General features: G+C 53.4%; 1 protein-coding gene across 1 annotated transcript in view; it reads right to left on the bottom strand.

Moving 5' to 3' along the window:
* LOC115561305 (protein KIAA0100) overlaps positions 1 to 24,481 on the bottom strand; it is a 30,631-nt gene that overhangs the window by 1,660 nt on the left and 4,490 nt on the right. The window contains 34 exon segments of the mRNA XM_030381256.1: positions 232 to 366; positions 477 to 578; positions 689 to 810; positions 1,521 to 1,656; positions 3,043 to 3,153; positions 3,753 to 3,839; positions 4,918 to 5,098; positions 5,401 to 5,522; positions 6,879 to 7,034; positions 7,434 to 7,555; positions 7,850 to 8,032; positions 8,641 to 8,740; positions 9,134 to 9,340; positions 10,112 to 10,269; positions 11,616 to 11,913; positions 12,341 to 12,528; positions 13,200 to 13,299; positions 13,721 to 13,911; positions 14,536 to 14,759; positions 15,253 to 15,371; positions 15,817 to 16,019; positions 16,485 to 16,676; positions 17,524 to 18,592; positions 19,055 to 19,266; positions 20,378 to 20,663; positions 20,666 to 20,764; positions 21,095 to 21,303; positions 22,232 to 22,283; positions 22,285 to 22,390; positions 22,857 to 22,894; positions 22,896 to 22,994; positions 23,100 to 23,167; positions 24,108 to 24,235; positions 24,428 to 24,479. Of these exon segments, the coding sequence (XP_030237116.1) occupies positions 232 to 366; positions 477 to 578; positions 689 to 810; positions 1,521 to 1,656; positions 3,043 to 3,153; positions 3,753 to 3,839; positions 4,918 to 5,098; positions 5,401 to 5,522; positions 6,879 to 7,034; positions 7,434 to 7,555; positions 7,850 to 8,032; positions 8,641 to 8,740; positions 9,134 to 9,340; positions 10,112 to 10,269; positions 11,616 to 11,913; positions 12,341 to 12,528; positions 13,200 to 13,299; positions 13,721 to 13,911; positions 14,536 to 14,759; positions 15,253 to 15,371; positions 15,817 to 16,019; positions 16,485 to 16,676; positions 17,524 to 18,592; positions 19,055 to 19,266; positions 20,378 to 20,663; positions 20,666 to 20,764; positions 21,095 to 21,303; positions 22,232 to 22,283; positions 22,285 to 22,390; positions 22,857 to 22,894; positions 22,896 to 22,994; positions 23,100 to 23,167; positions 24,108 to 24,235; positions 24,428 to 24,479 (5,855 nt within the window).

Genomic DNA, 24,481 nt, shown 5'->3' with positions numbered 1-24,481 from the left:
TTTAATTAATAAAATAAGGCGCTCTACACGGGAATGAAGGAAACCTGAACGGAAGATAACTAGCCAAAGATGAGACAAAAAATAACAAACAAAAAGCTATTATGTTTTTACAAACGCAGCATTGCTGCCTCTTCTTTCGCACCGCACTTGGATCGACACTTTACCCGGACCGTGACGTGTGTGAAGGCGTCTGATGGTGAGAGAAGAGGAGAGAAGGTGTGGGATGTGTACCTGGGCGACGAGCGCCTTGCGGCTGTCCCTCTTCACCGCCATGGCGAAGTCCAGCCAGGTCCAGGTGTTGTTGTGGTACTCCAGGCAGGGCAGCACCAGGTTCAGGTCCTTCCAGTCCACGCTGCTCTTCTCTCCCTGGAGACAGAGGGGGCAGAGAGATGATATCAAACCGGGAGACAGAAAAGGGGAGAGAGAGAGAGCAGAAGAGAGACAGGACGGTGAGAGCGAGCAGAAGAGGGGCCCACCTTGTAGCTGACACAGAGTGGCACCTGGGGGATCTTGACGTAGATGAAGGAGTTGTTCATGGCCGCCCGCTCCTTCATCTTATCGATGTCGTCCACCGGGTGCTGGGGGGGGGGGGGGGGGGGGGGGGGGGGGGGGGGGCAGCCGTTAAATACTCCTCCTGTCTGAGTGTGTCTCAATGGGGGAGGGGAGGGGAGGGGGGGGGGGGGTTTACCTCCGGTGTCTTCCGGAAGGACCTCCGGACTCCGGTGCGGTTGGGGCCCTGGGCCACCGCCTTGCTGGGCCCCAGCGGCCCCAAGGAGTCCTCCGACAGCTGGCGCACCTTCGTCTGGACCCCTGGGGAGACAGGGCCCTCAGGGTCAGTGGGGGGCGCTGGCTCTAACTCACCGTACCCCCCTATAGACTCACTGTACCCCCTAGGCTCACTGTACCCCCCCATAGACTCACTGTACCCCTAGACTCACTGTACCCCCTAGACTCACTGTACCCCCCCTAGACTCACTGTACCCCCCCTAGACTCACTGTACCCCCTAGACTCACTGTACCCCCTAGACTCACTGTACCCCCTAGACTCACTGTACCCCCTAGGCTCACTGTACCCCCCCATACTCACTGTACCCCTAGACTCACTGTACCCCCCCTAGACTCACTGTACCCCTAGACTCACTGTACCCCCCCTAGACTCACTGTACCCCCTAGGCTCACTGTACCCCTAGACTCACTGTACCCCCTAGGCTCACTGTACCCCCCCATACTCACTGTACCCCTAGACTCACTGTACCCCCCCTAGACTCACTGTACCCCGACTCACTATCCCCCTAGACTCACTATCCCCCCTAGACTCACTATCCCCCTAGACTCACTATCCCCCCTTGACTCACTATCCCCCCTAGACTCACTATCCCCCCTAGACTCACTATCCCCCCTAGACTCACTATCCCCCCTAGACTCACTATCCCCCCTAGACTGCGGTAAACACTCTGGCGTTGACTCGCTGGCAGGGGCCAGCGAGTCAGGGGGGGGGGGGGGCATCCTGTCAGACCTACCGGTGGTCACCAGCCTGAACTTGTCCTCCTCGTCCGCCACCTCCTCTTCCTCCACGTTGCGTCCGGGGAAGAAGAAGCCCATCATCCTCTTGAAGAACTGGTACATGAGCTGGATGGTGAGAGGCACCACGTTCACCTGGGGGGGGGGGGGGGGGACAGACACACAGCGACTCTTTTGTCAGGTGGTGTGACTCATCCTCATCATCAGTCTAATCCTCATCATCATCCTCCTCCTCCTAATCCTAACTATCATCATCATCATCCTCATCACCTTCATCATCATCCTCAACATAACCATCGTCATCATCATCCTCATCACCTTCATCATAACTGTGAGCCTTGGGGTCTGAACCCAGGACCTTTGGGTGGAGTCAAACTGAACCCAGGACCTTTGGGTGGAGTCAAACTGAACCCAGGGCCTTTGGGTGGAGTCAAACTTAACCCAGGACCTTTGGGTGGAGTCAAACTAAACCCAGGACCTTTGGGTGGAGTCAAACTGAGCCCAGGCCCTTTGGGTGGAGTCAAACTGAACCCAGGACCTTTGGGTGGAGTCAAACTGAACCCAGGACCTTTGGATGGAGTCAAACTGAACCCAGGACCTTTGGGTGCAGTCAAACTGAACCCAGGACCTTTGGGTGGAGTCAAACTGAACCCAGGACCTTTGGGTGGAGTCAAACTGAACCCAGGACCTTTGGGTGGAGTCAAACTGAACCCAGGCCCTTTGGGTGGAATCAAACTGAACCCAGGACCTTTGGGTGGAGTCAAACTGAACCCAGGCCCTTTGGGTGGAATCAAACTGAACCCAGGACCTTTGGGTGGAGTCAAACTGAACCCAGGCCCTTTGGGTGGAGTCAAACTGAACCCAGGACCTTTGGGTGGAGGGGCAAACTCTGTAACCCCTGGTCCTCCCTGCCCCTGAAGCTGTTCCCTAGATGCCTTGATGTGGTGTGGATAGCAGCGGTACAGTAGCCTTCAAAAGTCAACTTAAAACCTATCGCTTCACGACCACCGACAAGATTTGACAAATCATCCTCCGCCATCTTCCACTCTCTCCCGCTCTTTTAATGTGTTGCCTATTGTTGTGGTGGTGTTTATTTTTGTCCCCTTTGTTTGATTGTCTGTATGTATTCCTTTCTTATTTGTAAAGCGTCTTTGAGTATTTAGAAGAGCGCTATAAAAAACGGATCAATTATTATTATTATTATTATTATTATTATTATTGAGCTTGGTCTGGGGAAGCTGCTGTCATTTTCTTCAGCACAAGAGGCGTGATCAACAGGCCTAGTTCAACCGACTCTGTACGCAATTGGCTGCTTGTCGCTTCCCTGTCATCATTGTGTTAAACCAGCCAATAGCGCGCCAGGGGGAGAAGCCAGCTTGGTGATTGGCTCCCGCAAAAACGTATCGGAAGCAGAAAGAATTGTATCGCTCTTCTCCAGACGCTTCTGGAGGGTGAATTCAAATCGCCGGCAGAACGGGCGGGGGGGTACCCAGTCTAGCGGTAGAGTGGGGTTCGGCTCACCTCAAAGTGCTCCTTCACCGAGATCCCGCCCACCGGGGGGCGCACTTTGCTGAAGATGCGCAGAGCGAACTGCCGGCCGGACTGACTCTGGCTCTGGGGCCGCAGCACCACCTGGTGGAAGGGGAGGGAATGACTGGTTAACTCCAGGGAAACGGAAGCATGCGAAAAACGAAAAGCATACCAAAAAAAGAAATTGAATAAGTTAATCAAAAGTGTGCGAGATGGATGAGAAACGATAGAGAACACGATGGACACGGCACTGAATGCGTCGGTTGATTCAAGGCATTCCTGGCTAGCATGCAGCCGATGGATTCGTCAGCGTGCGACATGGAACATGAATGTGTTGCTGGGACCGTCCATCTGGACACACAAGATGGAGTCCAAAACAACCACCACCACCACCACCAACACCCACCACCACCACCACAACAACACGAACCCCTAGCGCCGCTCTGCCAGTGCTGTACATACCCTCACTCGCTGCACAGAGAAAACCAAGGACAGCAGAGTTATTCATGTACAGCCACCTCTAAGCTTTGTGTACAAAGCAACCGCATCATCACTACAAATGGTACTGAAACGTTCCTTGTGGTCGCGCGAGGCCGGGGGAAAAGGTCAAACGGGTCATTGTGTGTTGTTGTCCCCTCCGGGACGGACAGGGGCGTCCTCTAGAGGGGAGACGGACGTTCAGACGGGCGGGCGGGGCTCACCTTGTAGGAGGCGTTGGGCAGAAGGTTGTTCATGGTGAACCAGCCCAGCTCCAGCAGGTGCTCCGCGGTGTCGTCCGACTTGTTGAGCTGGAAGGAGAGCAGCAGAACGAGGGGGTCAACCTCCACAGCAAGGGGGTCGACGTCAACAACCAGGGGGTCGACGTCAACAACCAGGGGGTCAACCTCCACAGCAAGGGGGTCGACGTCAACAACCAGGGGGTCGACGTCAACAACCAGGGGGTCGACGTCAACAACCAGGGGGTCGACGTCAACAACCAGGGGGTCACCGTCCACAACCAGGGGGTCACCGTCCACAACCAGGGGGTCAAGGTGCACAACCAGGGAATCTCCTTCCACAACCAGGGGGTCTCCGTCCACAACCAGGGGGGTCACCGTCCACAACCAGGGGGTCACCGTACACAACCAGGGGGTCAACGTCCACAACCAGGGGGTCTCTGTCCACAACCAGGGGGTCACCGTCCACAACCAGGGGGTCACCGTCCACAACCAGGGGGTCACCGTCCACAACCAGGGGGTCAACATCCACAACAAGGGGGTCAACGTCCACAACCAGGGGGTCAACGTCCACAACAAGGGGGTCAACGTCCACAACCAGGGGGTCACCGTCCACAACCAGGGGGTCACCGTACACAACCAGGGGGTCAACGTCCACAACCAGGGGGTCTCTGTCCACAACCAGGGGGTCACCGTCCACAACCAGGGGGTCACCGTCCACAACAAGGGGGTCAACATCCACAACAAGGGGGTCAACGTCCACAACCAGGGGGTCAACGTCCACAACCAGGGGGTCACCGTCCACAACAAGGGGGTCAACGTCCACAACCAGGGGGTCAACGTCCACAACAAGGGGGTCAACGTCCACAGGGACAGATGGCGACGGCCCCCCGAGAACTGCTCTGAGACCGGCTCCCAGTCTGGTTCCCAGACTGGGAGCCCCGAGACCCACTCCAGGAACCGCTCCGAGAACCGCTCCGAGAACCGCTCCGAGACCCGCTCCGAGACCCGCTCCGAGACCCGCTCCGAGACCGGCTCCCAGACCGGCTCCCAGACCGGCTCCCAGACCGGCTCCCAGACCGGCTCCCAGATCCCATCAGGCCTGCGCATACATTAAGCTGGACGCGGCACCCGATTGGCCAGTGCCCACCTTGCTGTACATGAACCTCTGCAGCTCCAGCTCGGCGATGCCCAGCTGGCCGTCCTCCTCCGTCAGGCACCAGCTGGCCTGGGCGAAGAAGATCTCTGTGCGCCGCACCACGCTCACGTCCTCCGGGGGCTTCCGCAGCTCCAGCTTGTTGGCCCGCTGCAGCTGGAAGTCCTTGAAGCACCTGGGGGCGCACACAGAGGCACACACACACACACACACACACACACACACACACACACACAAACATACATACATGAGGACACGCACACACACACACACACACACACAGAGGCACGCACACACACACATTAGTGAGGACACGCACTTACACACATTAAGACACTCACACACAGAGGTACGTGCACACACACACAGACGGAGGCACACACACACACACACACACACAAGGACACAGGAGGACTAGAGCAGCAGCGACGTAGAGAAGAGGAAGTCACGGTGCACGGCGTAGGGACGAGGGCGCACCTGATGAGGATGTTGAGCTCCTCGCTCTTCATCTGCATGTCCGTCTTCTCCTGGTCGAGTTGGTTCTGCAGCCGCAGGTTGACCTCCTGCAGGTCCTCCCCACTCTGCTCCTCGGGCTGGGTCTGCAGACGGGGCGGCGTTCAGACCGGACGGCGTTCGGACCGGACGGCGTTCGGACCGGACGGCGTTCGGACCGGACGGCGTTCGGACCGGCGGCGTTCAGACGGCGCTTTACCCACCGGCGGCCGCTCAGAGCCAATCCACACACAGTCAACGCAAAGACGCCTCGAGAGGGTCCATTCAGGATCATGGGGATTTCGCGCGATTCTACTCGCGAACTAGGCCTGCGCGATAAATCGTTAGTAATCGTGATCTCAAATTGCCTCTTGTGTGGATTTAAGTTTTAATTTCTTTTTTTTTACAGTCTTCATTTACAGGTGTGTGGAGTTGGTTCTGTATATTAAAAGGCCAGCATTAAAGACAATGTGCTGCTGTTTTTGATACTGCACTTTAATCAGTTATAAATGGCCTCAGAAACACACTGTGCTAGAGGTGCCAAAAAACTATGTTTGGTACTGCCATTTTTTTTTTGTGATGGTTCATGTGTGCAATAAAAATTACATTTCGTGAGAAAAAACCTTGGCAGAGAATCGTGATCAATTCTAAGCTAAAAAATCATGATTCATATTTTTCCCCGAATCGTGCAGGCCTACCAGGGGGAACGGCAACTTGGAGGAGAATGGGATTGTTTCCGTTTGCGGACTCCCAGAGCTCTATATCTATACATAATACAATATACAATATCTCGGCCGAAAGCTGTATGAACCCTCGACTGTGTTTGGTTCCAATACTTCTCTGGTAGTAGTAAAGACTCGCAGTGGTGGTTATCTCAGCCATGGTTGGGGATGAATTGGCGGGAATAAACGTTGTTGTTCACAAGAGAGCCCCTCCTCCTCTAATAGGCTTCAAAACAGTCGCACGAGTGCTTTAAAGTTCACGCAATCAAACTTGTTTACTCGCGCAACACAAATAATCATTACGCTTTTGAGAACAATACCCATTTTCCACCGGCGGGCACGCTTCGGACCCCGCACGCCTCAGCCCAGTAGTGAGGGTGAGGTACAGCCCAGCTCAGTTACGGCTCACGTATCCAACGCAGACAGTGCCCTTATGGTAGGGCGGGGTTTAAGTCGTATGGCGATAGCCACGGCAGCTACGTAAACATCGTGACCCTCTCAGGCGTCTCAGTACCCCAACGGAGGAGTACTGCAAGACGAGTATGGCGCAATACTGCTCAGTCCTGGTCACGGCCCCTTTTGCCGGTTGGAAACGCGACCCGTGCCGCACCTTTGCGGACTGAGCCGACCCGCACCCTCCGGTGGAAATGCGCCACAAGTGTTGCGACGCCAGGCTAGGACCAGAGAGGAGGGGAACCTTTGGTGGGGGACCCAGTAGGAGGGTGCCAGGCTGGTGCTCACCCTGATGTTGGAGTAGATCTGCTTCTCCAGGCAGCGGATCAGGGCGACGTGCTGTCGCACCGCCTCCTGCAGGTGGAGGATGCTGCTGCGCTGCTCCTCGGGGTTACTGGAGATCTCCAGCTGGAAGCGCACCCTCTGCTTCTTCTCACTGTGCTCCTGGACACACACGCACACACGCAGGCAGATGAGCACACATATACAGGCAGACACACACACCAACGCGCACACTCAAGAGTGTGCACTCAAACAAACACACACAAGCGTGCACACACACACACACACACACACACAGTTAAGAACACGCCCACACGCATATACACTCGCACTCAACCAGACACGGACACATACACACACACACACAAATGAACAGAAACACAAACGGACCCACAGAAACAAAAACGGACACACACACAAACAGAGACACACAAACGGACGATCGCACACACACACACACACACACACACACACACACACACACACACACACACACACACACACACACGCAGGCACACAGACACAAACGGACACACACAGAATCAGCGGCTGTGTCTCTACCTTGCGTTTGGTCTCCACGTGCAGCAGCAGGTTGTTGACGATGTCCAGGATCATGGCGTACTGCACGGGGTTGGTGGAGATCTCCAGCTCGTGGTGGATGAGGGTGAAGGTGTCCACGGCCCCTGGGGGAGTAAGCCCACAGCAGAGCACGGCTGTGTTGAGGAGGTAGCCGGAACTCCTGCTAAACAGGCCCGTAATCTGGGACCCCCACCCTCTTAGACCAGGGACCCCCACCCCCCAGGACCAGGGACCCCCACCCTCTTAGACCAGGGACCCCCACCCTCTAAGACCAGGGACCCCCACCCTCTAAGACCAGGGACCCCCACCTTCTTAGACCAGGGACCCCCACCCTCATAGACCAGGGACCCCCACCCTCATGGAACAGGGATACCCACCCCCCAGGACCAGGGACCTACCGGCCTGCTTCTTGAGCAGGTCCTCCTTCTCGTGCTCGTCGCGGACCTGCGGGGGCTTGATCTGCGTGGCGAGCTCGGGGTCGATGTCGTGGCTGTAGCCGATGTAGTACATGCGGCAGCTGCAGCGCGAGATGATGCGCTGGACCTGCTGCGTGTCGTTCACCTGCGCCGGCTGGTTCCAGTCTGAGGGGGGAATGAGGACCCCTCCGGTTACCCCACCTTGCACTCGTGTTTCAACAGGAGGGCGCTGGTCAGGGAACACCATGTCTGAGATCGTTATGGCTCGTAAACGCTGGGGATTAGACCCCGAAGCCATTTGTTTTGAGAATAATGGCTGGCTGATGAAGTTATTGGCTGGCTAGCCGGCTCAGCCAAAACCAAAATGCCAAATTTTTCATGGGTACAAATGGCTGAAGCTGCCACACTTCATGTCTATGTTATACTGATTTACTATATCTCAATATTTGGACCATTAAATGCCTTCAGTAAGACCTGGATTGGGCTTCGCGAGGTTTGTTTACCGGCGTTGCTATGGTTACCGGTCTTGCGTGTTCCAACGGTTTATTAGGTTTCTAATAAATCGCTGTCTAATCAATACTTCATTCACATTCGGAGTCAAAGCCCTACTATGTGATAGAATTATTACTTGATGCAAATAATTCTAGCTGGCTCAGCCAAAGCTTATCAGATGGCGGCTTATTTTGGCTTATACAGTTATTGGCTGGCGGCGGCGGAAATTCGAAATGGTGCAAATGGCAGCGGCTTCGAGTGAGTGAGTGAGTGTGTTGTACCTGTGGTGGTGCTGACCATCCCGCCAACAGCCTGTCCGCTCTCCATCAGCTCCAACACCGAGTCCAGGTTCCTCTCCCTGTGCTCCTCGATGTTCTTCACCTGAAAACAAACAGCGCCCCCAGCAGGTCAAACTGGGGACTGCAGCTCCCTTATCAAGGTGACGTTACTCTGGGATACAGCGGACCTACTGTAACAGCCGAACCTCTGATCCAGCAGTCCTACTGTGTTACAGCAGAACCTCTGTTCCGGAAGTCCTACTGTGTTACAGCAGAACCTCTGATCCAGCAGTCCTACTGTGTTACAGCAGAACCTCTGGTCCAGCAGTCCTACTGTGTTACGGCAGAACTTCTGACTCTGGCGTCCCGCAGCCCTTTCTAGAGGAAGGGCAGCACACAGCTGGAGGCCTTGTTCCCATCCTGCTCCTTCATCTCCCCCCCACCCAGCTAGATGGACCCGAGATGGCCTCTGGGGGGGACCAGGCCCGCCGCCTACCTCCAGCCAGAGCTGCCGGTCCTCCTGCTCCGAGGGGTTGGGCTCCATGGTGGCGAAGTACTGCATGCCGTCCAGCAGGCAGGTCCAGGTGGTCTTCTGCTTCAGCGTGTCGTTGTACCAGGCCGGGTGGTGCTCACACTGCAGCAGCTGGGCCATGGCGGCCGACACCAGCACGCAGCCGGCCGTCTCCGTGCCCCGCAGCATCATCTGGAGCAGGGGGGAGAGGTGGGAAGGAGGGGATGGGGGTCAGGCGTGGGGGAAGAGGTGGGTCACTGCCAGCATCGTTTCTGATTGGATTACGTTCGCTCGTCCCCCCCCCCCCCCCCCCCCCCCATCCCCCCCCCCCCCCCCCCCCCCCCCCATCCCCCCCCCCCCTGGCTCGTCCCCGCTCACTCACTAGTCATCGGGGGGGTAGTCTCTGACTTGTAACCGGAAGGTAGCTAGTTCGATCACCGGCTCCTCCTAGCCGAGTGTCGAGGTGTCCCTGAGCAAGGCACCTCACCCTAACGAGCTGGCTGACGAGTGGTTGAGGACCCCACCTCCGGTGTGGGTGTGTATGAATGGTTGTGTGTCGCTTTGGATAGAGCGTTCTCTTATGGAGCTTAAGGTCCGCTATGGTAAGGTGCGGAAGGTGTAGTACGATTAGGTGCGGCTCAGTTATGGCTCACATTTCCACCACTGACAGTACCCTTATGGTAGGGCGGGGTTTAAGCCGGATGGCGATAGCCGCGGCAGCTACGTAAGCATCGTGATATAAAAGCATCCCGACACAGTGTAGCCTGCTAATAAATCCAATGAGAAAGAAGAATGCGACACATTAAACAAAGAGCAACAATGGAGGACGTCCAAGAAGGACGGCAAACTTTTGCGCGACATTTTCAATAAACGAAGATTTCGCCGGGTACTGTGTTTGTTTGTTATTATCCCCCTGTCGCACGGAAGTGACGATTCTGTCGACCAATCAACGGCGGAGGTTACCTGGCAGTTGACCAGCTCGATGAACCAGTTGCGGTTGTAGACGTCGTCGGTCTGCGAGGCGGCGATGCCGCACAGCGGCTCACCGAGCCCGGAGTCCTCCTCCGAGAACACCACAAACTTATCGTTCTCCTCGATCAGCTTCTGCAGCATGGAGGTTCCTGAGGGAGGAGAACAGGACGTTCAGTGAGAACCTGACTGACGGAACATCAAAGGACCTTCAGCCAGAACCTGAAACATCAGAGGACCCTAAGCTAGAACCTGAAACATCAGAGGACCTTCAGCCAGAACCTGAAACCTCAGAGGACCTTCAGCTAGAACCTGAAACATCAGAGGACTCTCAGCCAGAACCTGAAACATCAGAGGACTCTCAGCCAGAACCTGAAACATCAGAGGACTCTCAGCTATAACCTGAAACCTCAGAGGACCTTCAGCTAGAACCTGAAACCTCAGAGGACCTTCAGCTAGAACCTGAAACATCAGAGGACTCTCAGCTAGAACCTAAAAACATCAGAGGGTGATCAGCTAGAACCTGACCAATGGAACATTAGTGAACGCAGAGGAGGAGTGATCCGTTAACGCAGTAATTCTCCACCAAACAAGAGGAAGTGGAGACTTATTATCAGTTTTAAGTATTTAAGTATTATCACTTTAAGTCTGGAACTTCAGTTTTTCATGATTGTGTTTCAGAGTCTGAGAATATTGGCAACCACAGCTAACCTGGACTTCACCTTTGAGGCATTACCTCCAGGATCCCCCGAGATCCCAAATCTAATCCTGAAGGATCATCCACCTCAGCCCCGGTGTCCTGGTTTACTTTGAAGTGTTACACACCCGATATAAAAATGCCGTTTCATGCCACCATTAAGAGACGGAAGCAGAGGTGCTGAAGTGCAGAAGTTAATGGGAAGGCTGTAAAGAAATGGCAGAGTTCACCTATGTATGGGTTCCCATAGGCTTAACGATTGTCTCATATATGGGTGAAACTGTGAATCATTGATGGATGAGTTGGTTCATATGACCTACAGCAAAAGAGCTGTGGTGCTCATATTTTCTGTGGAGAGTATAATGTCAGAAAGTGAAAAAGGCATTTTTTGTCTACCGCTGAATCCTACCCTTTCCTCAGTGAGGCTTGGTCTAAGCACACCTCGCTCCCACCTCACTACTTCAACGTTGTTCTTCATCACAAGATTAAATCAGGTCAACGCCAACCTCACATAGCCAAAGGTCCCCCCTGGGGGTTCACATGGTGATCGTGTCTGCAGTGTTTGGTCTCACGGGAGCTACATGCTAGCCCCTTTCTGATGAGAGGGAGTCACTTAAAGCTAGCTCAGGGTTCCTCCCCACCTCGAGGAATATCCCCACCTCTACCAGGGGCTGGGGTCCTATAAGACCAGAGACCCCCATCCTCTTAGACCAGGGCCCAATCCTCTATGACCCCCATCCTCTAAGAACAAAGTCCCCATCCTCCGAGACCGACCCCCCCCCCATCCTGACCCCGACCCACCTTCGTTCTGGTTCTTCTCGGCGCGGGAGGGGGCCGTCAGAACGGGCGTGGGGGGGGCCGTGCTGGGGGAGTAGTTGGAGGGCGAGCGCCGGAGCTTCTTGTTCTGCAGCTGGGGGTCGATGCGCAGCCCCTTCAGCGCCTCGGTGGAGAGGTTCCTCTTCAGCACCGCCGCCTTCTTGTAGCCGTCGTACAGGGCGAAGGCGATGTTGCGGTTGGTGGTGGTCCACGATGCCCGCAGGTCCACCAGACGCAGCCGGTGGGTGTAGGAGGAGTTGCTCTCCGACTTGGAGCTGGGGTCCTGGGGGGGGGGAACAATCAATGTGATAAGAGTAAAAACATGGCTCCCGTGCACATGTTCTACCTGCGTTACGATCTCGTCGTTTAGCAGATCAGACGTTCCATCTTATTTTGGACACTTTCATTCATTTGTAGTATGGATGTCGTTAGTGGTCAGGGCATCTGGCTCATGGATGCCTGCAGGTAGACGGTGGACATTAGGGTTCGTACCCAGAACCTAGGGTCAGTAAAAGCCACAGAGACCCACGGGCAAGGGGAACCAGTAGCAGTACAATGCCGTCCGGATAGAGGCGAGCAGGACAGCGGCCATCAGTGGCGTTGGGGGAGGGGCTCACAACAGGAGAGCGACCATTAGTGGCGTTGGGGGCGGGGCTCAAAGCAGGAGAGCGAACGTCTGCGACTGCGGTGGGGGTTAGGGTCGGGCTCACCTCCTCCATGCGGTTGCTCTGCCGCTGGTAGCTGAGCGAGGACAGGCTGAGCAGGTGGGTCTTCTTCACCTGGTGGTCGGCCGTCTCGTCCCAGGTAGAGGCCATCAGGTGCACCGTCACCTCCGACAGATCGCTGACCATCTGGGTCACGTTCCACTCCGAGATCAGACGCCTCATTACAGTGCCCGCTGGGGGGGGGGGGGGGGGGGGGGGGGGGGGAAGAGACAGGAGCATGTTCAATATGGTGCTGCTCAAAGAAAAATGGTCAATGGTAAATGGACTGCATTTATAAAGCGCTTTTCTAACCAGTGGCCACTCATCACGCTTTACAATACTGCCTTACATTCACACATTCATTCACACATTCACACACCAACGGCGGTGTCAACCCTGCCAGGTGACAGCCAGCTCGTCGGCATCGGTCAGGGTGAGGCGTCTCAGGGTGACACTCCGCTAGGAGAAGCTGGGGATCAAACCGGCAACCTTCCGGTTACCAGTCAACCCACTCTACCTCCTGAACCACATGCCGATAAGATAGAATGAGAGCCACACCAAGGAACACTGTTGTTTTTTCAGGGAGGGATGAGGCATCTCGCTCAAGGTAGTCAGCGGACATTGGGGTTCGAACCCAGAACCCTTTAGCTGGGGGTCATACATACAAACTAGAACATCCTGCCTCGGATGTGATCTGATCCAATTTGAACAGAAGCAAATGGCGACAACAGAGGGCATTCCAATCCGTCCACAAACAACATTGACACCACCTTCCAAGCCTGCTCCTATTCTCCCTGCTATCCTCAAACCTCTCCCTTGATCTCCCCTGAGTCGAGTGGTTCCTGGTGGTTCCAGTGTGTCCTACCCTGTGGGATGAGCCTCTGGGCCCCCCGGGGGAAGACGTGGCCCTTCCTGCACTCCACCTGGATGCCCCTCTGCTGGGCGAAGGAGGCCCAGTAGTGGACCTGGAGGGGTGGGGGACACAGAGACATGCGGCTCAGAGGACAGGACACAGCGATATTCATGGAGGGGGAACAGCAGCGACCACAACAGAGCAGAGGAGAGAGAGAGAGAAAGACATACACACAGATAGATACAGAAAGATGGATTTCTCTTTGTAGAAAAAGGAGAACAATTCTAATTGGAATGCCCACTTTACAGAGAACAGCGCGCGCGAACACGCGCGTACACACACACACACACACACACCCACACCCACACACACACACACAGTGTGTCTGAAACAGTCAGAAAAACTCGAGAAAACGCGAACACAACAAGAAGGCTATACTAACACCGACTCCTTGCCTGACGCAGATCCTACGAAGCCCGCCCATGGGCCCATGGCAGACGACCAGGGGCTGTGGACGAGTGTGGCCCGGTTACCTGCAGCTGTGGGAAGGCGGCGGTGTAGGACATCTGTTTGTAGTGCTGGCCCAGCTTCCTGCGGATGGGCCGCAGGCTGTTGAACAGCTTCCCCCTGCAGATGGGCCGCGACACGCCCGTCCAGGTGGCCCAGAAGTTCTGCATCCAGCGCAGGGTGCTGCTGTAGAACAGCATCCTGGGCTGGCAGGGCTCTGGACGGGGGGGGACGCACACAGAGCGGTCACTTAGATGTGGGACTTGGAGCGCTTCACTAAAGTAAAGCGCTCTGGCTCGTCCCCGCTCACTCACTAGTCACCGGGGGGGTAGTCTCTGTGACGATTGTTGTGCTCAGGACTGCGTAAAAATAGAGAGTAGGAAATAAACCGTGAAACCATGAAATGCCGGCTCGGCCCGGCATTTCATCTTCCCATTACCTTCACTAAGACTACACCCTGATGTTAGTAGTCATGGTGATGGTGATGATGTTAGTCGTCATAGCGATAGTGATGATGTTAGTAGTCATAGTGATGGAGAGGATTTTGGTAGTCATAGTGATGGTAGTCATAGTGATGGTGATGCTGTTAGTCATCATAGTGATGGTGATGATGTTAGTAGTTATAGTGATGGTGATGCCGTTAGTCGTCATAGTGATGAGGTTCGTAGTCATGGTGATGTTGATGCTGTTAGTCATCATAGTGATGTTTATGCTGTTAGTTGTCATAGTGATGGTGATGATGTTACTCGTCATAGTGATGGTGTTAGTCGTCGTAGTGATGTTGATGATGTTGGCTATAGCAGTGATGGTGATGATGTTGGTAGTCATAGTGATGGCCTACCGGTGCCACAGTGCTGGTTGAGGTCCATGGTGATGGACAGGTTGAGGTTCTCAGAGCGGAAGGCGCGGTACGAGTCATGGGGCTGCCCCGAGGTCACGTCCGCCACGTTCTCCGCGCAGCAGAGCGTCACGGCGTAGTGGTCATGGGGGTTGCCATGACAAAGCCACTGGAGGTCGAGGGTCATGCACAGGTTGGGCAGGTGGAGGAAGCAGATGTCGTCGTACCTGGAGCGAGGGGAAGGGGGTTATTATCAGGCTCAGTGCCAAGTGGCCGGCACTTAATGTACCCACTTATTGTATGTTGTGCGTCCTGGCACTTATTGAACACACTTATTGTATGTTATGCGTCCTGGCACTTAATGAACACACTTATTGTATGTTGTACGTCCTGGCACTTAATGTACACACTTATTGTATGTTGTGCGTCCTGGCACTTAATGTACGCACTTGTTGTATGTTGTACGTCCTCGCACTTCAAAATAGTACTTAGCATTGTCTAGCATCTTATCCTAGCTATCTTTGTATATGGTAAAACAAAGATAGCATCCTTACTGTACCGACAGCGATCTATTGTTGTTTCTCTTTCTTCTGACAAATGTACTTATTGTGAATCGCTGTGGATAAAAGCGTCTGCTAAATGCCCTGAATGTAAAATATTAATGTAAATGTGTGAGATTCGGGTTATTTTCGGACAGCAGGAACTGCTTCCTCTACTTACTTTGAGGCCGTTCTGACGTTTACGTCCATGTCTCCTTTGAAGACAAACTGGCCTGGGTTCCAGTCGTAGTTCACCTTGTTCCACTCCCAGTGCAGGTTCTCTATGGTGTTGTACGGGTCCTGGGTTAGAAGAACGAAGAATCGAGTTTACTGCGGGAAATGTGGAAGAAAGTCAGGACCATTCCTAAACTCCTAAACATTTGATTTTGTTAGAGCTAGAGTTGTTCCGATACCGATACCAGAATTGGAAATTCCCACGATACTGCCTTTTAGAAACTATCGGGTATTGGCGAGTACGCATGTCTATGCGTCGATCCGATCCCATCACATGACATTACTACACAGGCAAAGAAGATAAAACACGACGGTGATATGCTCGTTATAACGGTCAGAGTTGGAAAGTCGGAATGGGAAACACGTCATCCTGGCCTATGTTCGCTCCATTAGCGACCCCTACTGGTTGTATATAATAGGCAAATATGCATACTGGGCCTCAGCAATAAAAAGGTTGAGGAACCCTGAGCTAGAGGACTTCAGTCAGTCAGTCGGTCAGTCGGAGCAGCACCTCGGTGGCCAGCTGGTGCAGGTTGGCGTGGTCGATGTCCATCACGAAGCGCCCGTGCAGCAGCAGGCGGCTCTTGTCCCACCAGGCCAGCTGAGGCGAGGGGTCCACGGAGGCCTTGGTCAGCAGGTCCGCCACCTGGCCAATCAGAGTCCAGGCCGGGTCCCAGCAGGGCCCCCACACGATGGTGTACAGAGAGATGGTGGCTGCGGAGGAAAACGATCCCCGTCAGCACTTTCTAGAGAACCATAGCACATTGGACTCATAGAGCGCTTTCCTAAATACTCAAAGACGCTTAACCGAGTGAACACAAATCAAAACCAGTTCATAAGAACGGATATAATTAGAAAGATATAAAGGGAGGAATGGGAGAGAGGGAAGGAGGTTATGTGGTGAAAGCAATCTTAATGGGTGGGTTTTGAGGGCCTGTTTAGATGAAGGGAGTGTGTTGGTCTGTCGGAATCTGGTTGTGGCTGGGGAGGGAGCTCCAGAGGGAGGTTGTGGCCCATGAGAGGGCCCCGTCACCCCAGGTACGTAGCTTGGGTTCTGAGTGTGGTCGTGTCCGTAGACCTGAGGCAGTGGGTAGGAGTGTGATGGAGGAGGAGCCTGAACACCTTCCTGGTGCAGCCCATGAGGAGATCAGGTGATAATAGGATATCACCTTTACTCACATTTGAAGTCGTAGTAGAACTTGAGCGGGGGCATGTTCCTGTGCACCGTCACGTCTCCCCAGGGCGCCCCCAGCGGGAGGGTCTGCTTGCGGTGGGCCCGGGTCTGCCCGTCCTGCTCCGTGCCCACCAGGCGCCCCGACAGCTCCCAGTCCCGGATCTCAAACAGGTAGCGGGGGTAGTCCCGGATCCTCACTGGAACACAGAGGACAGCCTCAAGAACACGCTTTACTATCACACTCACGCCACTCTGTTCAGCGGACAGTGGGGGAGACGATAGATAGGACTTCATTAAACCCCCGTAGGGGAGGTCCCCGTGTTACAGCACAGCAGCAGTGGAAGACACAGGATGTAATTCAATAAAAATACAAATGAGTGCTCAGGAAAAACTCGAAGCTAAAGTAAGGACCAACAGAACAAGTAGCAGCTCCAATAGATAAGTCCATCCATTTCCTACCAAAACAAACAACGACAATGAAACATAGATGTACTGCAGCAGGACACGCTATTAGCATTAGCAGTAGCGCTGACCTGCATTCGAATTAGGCCTGCCGGGTTTGGGGGAAAAATATGAATCACGATTATTTAGCTTAGAATTGGTATCACGATTCTCTGCCACGATTTCTTTCTCACGTAATGTCATTTTTATTGCACACATGAACCATGAAAAAAAAAAAAAAACGGCAGTACCAAACAAGTATTTTGGCACCTCTAGCACGGTGTGTTTCTGAGGCCATTTAAAACTGATTAAAGTGCAGTATGAAAAACTGATTTATTTATTTTGTACACATAGCAGCACATTGTCTTTAATTGCTGGCCTTTTATAACTACTGAACCAACTCCACACACCTGTAAATGAAGGCTTCAAAAAAACAAACCAAAAAAAAAACAGTAATTTAAAACTTAAATCCACACAGGGGCGAATCGAGATCGCGATTTTATAACGATTTATCGTGCAGGCCTAGTTCCCATCAGACAAACACAGAACAAGACATGACGGCGACCCCCTGGGTCCAACCTCCTACCCAGGGCGGCGACTCACCCAGGTAGGCGGAGAGCTTGAACCTCACGGCGCGGCACCACTGCACCACCAGCGCCAGCCCGTCCCGCGGGAAGGGGCTGACCCCGTCGATGTCCCTGAGCTGGTCGCGGACGCGCTCCGGCCCGTGCAGCGAGCGGTCGGCCAGCGCCACCAGCTCCAGGTCCGACACCGTCCAGGTGAGCAGGGACTTCCGCATGGGCGTGTTGGCATAGAGGCGGCGCGAGCGCTGGATGTAGATCTCGATGTGCTTGCGCTCCAGCGAGCTGTACAGGTCCTCGATCTTGCGGGCGGGCAGCAGCTCTCCGTGCTGCTTGCGCAGCTCCGCCACCTTCTTGTCCAGCAGCTGCAGCCGCTTGGCGCTCTCCTTGTTCTCGTCCTTCATCAGCTCGTAGTTGTCCCTCAGCTTGATCTCGAACACGTCGTCCAGGAACACGAAGGAGAACTGGCCCACGCGGAACACCAGGTCGGGGGGCAGGGTCTGGGGGGCGGCGGCGAAGGCGTTGGGCGGGGCAGCGGGCCGGTGAAGGCTCTTCAGCCACTTCTGGACGCTCACGGCCATGTCGAAGGTGTTGGAGAAGTTGTACTGGTACGGGAACTCCACGGCCACGCTGGGGCAGGTGAAGAGCCACGCCCGGTTGTGGGGCGTGGCCAGGAAGGGGAAGGACTCCCGGTGGGGGCGCGTCTCCGCCGGCTCCTGCACGGCGCGCGCGTCCAGGTCCTGGAAGGAGAAGATGTCGTTGCCGTCGAAGTTCATCAGCAGCAGCGGCGACCTGAGCACCATGCAGCCCGCCTGCCTGGAGAGGGAGAGGGCCTCCGTGTGCAGCCGGATGTAGTTCTCCTCGCTGACGTGGGCCGTCAGGCGGGTGCGCCCCAGCTCCACGCTCACACACAGCGCCCTCCGCTGGGCGGGAGGGGGAGCGGTCTCCGAGCCCGCGGGAGGGACTGAGCCGTCGTCTTCCTGCTCCCCAGTGAGCAGCAGCCAGCAGGCGTGGGCCTCGGTCATGTGCTGGTACAGGAACATGTGGTCCGACGGAGTCCACTCCAGGACCAGCTCCTGGTCGCACTGAACCTGGAGGACAGAGAGACCATGTGGCGGACGGGGGTTGGAAATGAGTGAGCTCCAGATTTTTTCCTTTTAGTGGGGCAGCACACAACCCAAGCTATTAACTACACACAAACTCATTATCTAGAATTAAATAGATACAGAGGGACTTGTTGTCAAAAATGCTTTTGTGTGTGTGTGTGTGTGTGTGTGTGTGTGTGTGTGTGTGTGTGTGTGTGTGTGTGTGTGTGTGTGTGTGTGTGTGTGTGTGTGTGTGTGGTGTGTAATATTAACGTATTCAACTCCTGATTATACAGTTATAAAGCGCATATGTGAATATATATATATATATTAAAAAAAAAAAAAAAAAAAAAAAAAAAAAATCGATCAATAAAAATTGAATTTTTTTTTTTTACATATAGTAAAAACAATATGATAAAAAATACATAATATTGGAGGCGCTTGGGAGGAGGGCCGGGACGAGCCTACCTCCAGGGTGTGGGAGTCAGTGCGGTGGCTGAAGGACAGGGCGCTCAGGCTGAAGACCGGGCCGGGGGTCTGGGTCTGGGCGGCGGGGCAGCAGGGCTCCATGTTATCCACCAGCACCTTGACCAGGGCCAGGCTGACCCCGGCCAGCGACACTCTGGAGCTCGCCCGGTCGCCGCGCACCTCCACGCCGTCCAGACGCAGAGACACCGCCCCTGGGGGGGGCATCAGTGAAGGTTCAACACAGCGTGCTACAGAGGTAGGGCTGAACGATTCATCGAATTCAAAGCGACACCGCGATGTAACAGAACGCGATATGCTAATCGCAAATGCTGCTATAAACACACTGCGTTCTTTTTTTTTTTTTTTTGTTACTGTTACTGACTGGAGATCAGCAAGTTTGGCATTTATTTTTCTTTTACAATTCAATAGTTAAATAACGATGTTATAATATCAATTCATGCATCACTTCATCTCAACACATACGACTGGCCTAAATGAAAGAGCAGTTAGTATGTTGACTGCTTCCAATGTTGTGTTGGTCATACGATAGAATGATTTATTGCTTGTTTAGTGAATAACACAGAACATAAGGAACTTTAAAAGAAAAATCGCATACTAAATCGCAATTTTGGTCGAAATAATCGCAATTAGATTATTTCCCAAAATGGTTTAGCCCTATACAGAGGGAGTGAATGGGCCCAGTGTGTTTTTAACCACTAACGACAGCGCTGTTACACGTGTGGCTTGTTGGAAAACTCCCCGCCAGAGTACAAGTATTTCGCATTTTGTACTTTTTGCACATTTATATTTGTAGATATTTGTTGTTCTTTACTGCTTTTCTATTTGTGACGTGGTGTTTGCTGCTGCTGGAAGTGCAATTTCCTGCAGTAACCTCCCTGAGGGATTAATAAAGTTCTTATCTATCTATCTATCTATCTATCTATCTATCTATCTATCTATCTATCTATCTATCTATCTATCAGAGGCCTCCTGCTCGTTTCAATGCCTCCTCTACTGCTATGGCAAGTGTTTTAACTATTATAAGAGGACCATGGTAATTCGGTTATAGATTAATTTGACAGTTTATACTAGCTGCCGGGGTGCTATTGCTGCAGCATCTCCCTGCAGGTTTAGTCACAATCAAACCTAATTGAGTCCAAATTGTGTGGCGATCACCGTGGTGAGGACCGTGTGTATCCAACAGTATATATATTTCCACATACTATTCCAACCATGCTGAACCATGACTACCCTTTAGCACCCTCTAGTGGCTCCCAGTGGACACTGCACTCATTCATATTGACACCGTTCCAATGGGTTTACCTGCCAGGTTGGAGAGTGTGAAGATATTGACGTCCTCCAGACCACACTCCATGTTGAACATGAGGGGAGGACGAGGGCAGGAGGGGGAGGAGGAAGAGGAGGAGGAAGAGGAGGAGGAGGACGAGGGGGTGGAAGAGGAGGAGGGGGGTGAGGATAAAGAGGAGAAGGGGGAGGAGGAGGAGGGGAGTGAACCAGCGTCGTCTGCAGCAGAAGAGGCCGGGGCAGAGCCGGCCCCCTCAGCCCCGCGGGGGGCCGGGAGGCTGAAGAGGGAGAGCAGGCGGGAGAGAGACAGAGAGAGCAGGTCTCAGAGAGCTCCACCTGCAGCCCGGTCAGTTTGGAGTCAGGTTGAGGCTGGGGGGCTGGAGACTGGGGGGCTCCGAGAGGGGGCTGAGGTAGCTCCCCTGAAGGGACACAGGAGGGAGAGATAAATGATGAATGATGAGGATGCATGCTGAGATAATAACAGACACATGACGATTTCCAGAGAATGTAAAAAGTATTAAAGCATAGAGAGAACCTCCGATGAACCTCCAAAAAACAAGAATTTATTCTGATTATAATTGAGCCTTTTCCAAAGATATTTGTGGGTTGAAAACAAACCAAAAAATAAACATGACTACGACATCTTAATAAACGTCTGAAAACAGGCAGTGCAGCAATATGCATCTTAACTCTGCTCCGTCCAGAGAAGTCTTTGGGGGTCCAGTGAGATCGTACCTTCAGGGTGAGGCAGTCCAGGATGAGGGCCTCCCCCCAGACATGCTTCCCCGGGGGGTGGGGGGCCTGCTGGATGTGGGAGCCCTGGCCCACCCTCCACCAGAAGTGGTCCAGGGACAGAGAGGCCCGCTGCTGGACGCATGGGGAGCCAGGACCCTCCTGGTCCAGACTGGAGCCAGGACCCTGTTGGTCCACGGAGCGCTGCAGCTCTGTGGACGTGGAGAGGAGACAGTGCTGCTTAGACAGGGGCTACACGCACGCACACACACACACACACACACACACACACAGGTGCACGTACACACACACACGCGCAGGTGAACGTACACACACACGCAGGTGCACAAACGCACAAACACACACACACACACAGTTGTGCGCACACACACACACACACACAGTTGTGCGCACGCACACACACTTCACTTTAGTCTCAGTAAACCATATACAGCATCCCCCCCTCCCCTGTGCACGCCCACACACACACTGATAACTTTGTGGTGTCTGAGGTGTGCGTTGCCACGCCGGCTAGGCGTACAGGAAGGAACAGGTGGTTAATGTGTGACACGGTGTGGCACGGCGTGCGGAAGACAAGCAGAGCTTATCTAATCTCCCTGGGGTCGGGGGATTTGTGAAGGCTTTGGAAGTTCATCAATGAACAAAGTGAGTGTGGGGGGGAAGGGGGGGGGACTGCAGGTGTATTTGCAATGTCTAAATATGCGTACACACGCAAACAAACGACCACAAGATAACCATCCTCACCATAAGTGTTGGTTTTGGTTTAGTCTTGTGAAAATTGTTCCACAAGCGATAACCTCACCTGATTTCACCTTGTGTGTGTCTGCGTCTGGCTATGTGTGTGTGTGACTGTGTGTGTGTTTGCGTCTGAGTCTGACTGTGTATGTGTGTGTGTGTGTCTGCGTTTGTTTGTATGCGTCTGCGTACTTGTGTGTCTGTGTCTGTGTGTGTCTGCCTCTTGTGTATGTGTCTGCGTGTGTGTCTGAAAGTGAGACTGTGTGTGCGTGTGTCTTTGTCTGCAGGCGTGCGTTTGTGTGACTGTGAGTCTCTGCGTGGCTGTCTGTGTGCGTGAGACTGTGTGTCCTGCGTGACTGAGTGTTTGTGAGGGCGCCCAAGTACCTGCGCTGGTGGAGATGAAGCCCAGAGCGAAGGGGTTGGTGTCCCCCAGCTGGGACGGAGACGTTGACGTTGGACACGGAGGAGGTGAGCGTCAGCGGGGGCGTCCAGGCGGGGGAACCGTCTGGAGGGCAGAGAAAGGCATGCAGATACTCTAATGGTCTACTCAACACAACAACACAACACAACACAACACAACAGCACAACCGCATGGATGAAGGCAGGGAGGAAGGGAAATGTATACACACACACAGACACAAACATAGACACACACACAGACACACACACGAGGAGGAAAGTCAGGGAGGCAGGGAAATGTACGCGCACGACACACACACACCACACACACACACACACACACACCACACACACACACACACACACACACACACACACACACACACACACACTACGAGGAGGAAGAAAGAAAAGAAGGGTTAAAGATTGAAAGATACATATAAGTGGATAAAGACAGCCCATGTGTTATAAATGTGGCTGTTAACCTGTCAAATCATTACGTTTTTTACATAATATACATAATGACGTATCTTGACTTGATACGAATATTGAACCGATCTCAGCCGCCGGGCAACCGGCGCCGTGACAACGCAACGGCCGAGGGACTCGCCTTTTCCTGTGCGCTGCCTTCCTGTGGAACAGCTGTTTTCCATGGAAATAGATCCAGCCAATGGGAGAACTCCTGGTGACGGTAGTGGATGATGCAGGTGCTGACTGTGACGGAGCCGGAGATGTTTATTGATGTGACCTGAGGAGACCCGCGGAAAGACAACAAAAAGAAGGTGAGTCAAACGGCTCAACATGGCTTCTCCTGAAGGAACCGGTAACGCCGGGAAGCACAGGTTCCTCGTACCTTCACGTCCGTCTTCAAAGCGTTCAGGCAGAGGATCCGCTGTCGGCTCTGCGAGAGTAGAAGGCCGTCTGGGAACATCAATGAAAAACCAAAAAACGTTAAAGATCCCATATCGTGCTTTTATAGGGATCGACCGATATGGATTATTTAGGGCCGATACCGATGCCCGATTTTCTTGAGCCGATATTTCGAGCCAATACTGCTTTTGCTCCTTAATTTCCTTCATAAATATTACACAATTGATGACAACATGACATCTTGTAAATCTAGCCGGGAAAAAAAATACTAATAATAAAAAAATAAAAATAATAATGCCGGTACATGTAAAAAACGCAAATATCGGCCGATATATCGGTCGATCACAATTTTTTAGGGTTAGTTATTGTATTTTGGGGGTACTACTAAATAGTGGGGGGTACTACTAACTACTATAGGGTTACATGCCTGTATGTTAAAAATACTCCTTATTATTCTCACACCGTTTATTATTCAGACGGTCTGATTTGTATCGTGTCGCATTTAGGCCCCCTCCCGAGTAGCTCATTGTGCTGTGATTGGTCAGCACGCCCCCTCCGATGCGATTGGTCGAACGCTTTGCACATGTGTTGGCAAAATCACACCCCTGAGAAGTTGTAAACATTTCGGGGAGCCGGAAGGCGGGACTTCTGCACCTACAGCACCGCCCACTGCATAGTCTGACGTCCCAATATTAGGGAAGTATAGTTTGAACGCAAACAAGCTGTTTCACACCCTTATTGAGGGGTGTTCTTGATGGGCGCGAATACTTCTCCTGGCTCGGGACTTAGATTTTTCTAGCTAAAGCAGAGGTAAAAAAACGTATACATCCATAACAGTCTAACAGCAAAGGGAAAAGTCTAAAAAGCATGACGTGACCCTTTAAGAGATCAATAAAAACACGCTGCTTTTGGATTCCTAGGTGTGCAGACGTCCTCCTTAGTGCTGCAGTTAGCCTGAGCTCTCCGTCTGTCTATCTGTCTGTCTGCTCACCTTCCAGAAGGACCCCCAGGCTGCTGTGGGGGAGGCGGAGCGGGGGGGGTGAAGGCTCTCCAGGGACGGGCTGGTCCTCGTCCCGGCTGTAGCCCACCTTCAGAGACTTCAGGGTCCAGTTCAGGTGTCTGCGTGAGGCGGAGTCAGGGCCACGTCCAGGGGGACAAAAAACAACATTAACACTCACTCAGGCACAGGAGGGCACACTGTCACGCCTTCTTTAGTTACGGACCGTCGTCAATAAAGTAAAAACCAAATCCCATCGTGTGGGAAGTCGCTGAGCAGGATAATAAGAGAGGTGTCGTGCTGGATGATTTCACCTCTTCTGGCTCTGCATGGACAGGGTGATGTTGGTGTTTTCAAACTCCACGTGA

This window comes from Gadus morhua, chromosome 16 (genome assembly GCF_902167405.1).
Source record: "Gadus morhua chromosome 16, gadMor3.0, whole genome shotgun sequence".
NCBI lineage: Eukaryota > Metazoa > Chordata > Actinopteri > Gadiformes > Gadidae > Gadus > Gadus morhua.
The sequence above is the reverse complement of the archived record's forward strand: the minus strand, read 5'-3'. Positions and strand labels throughout refer to the sequence as shown.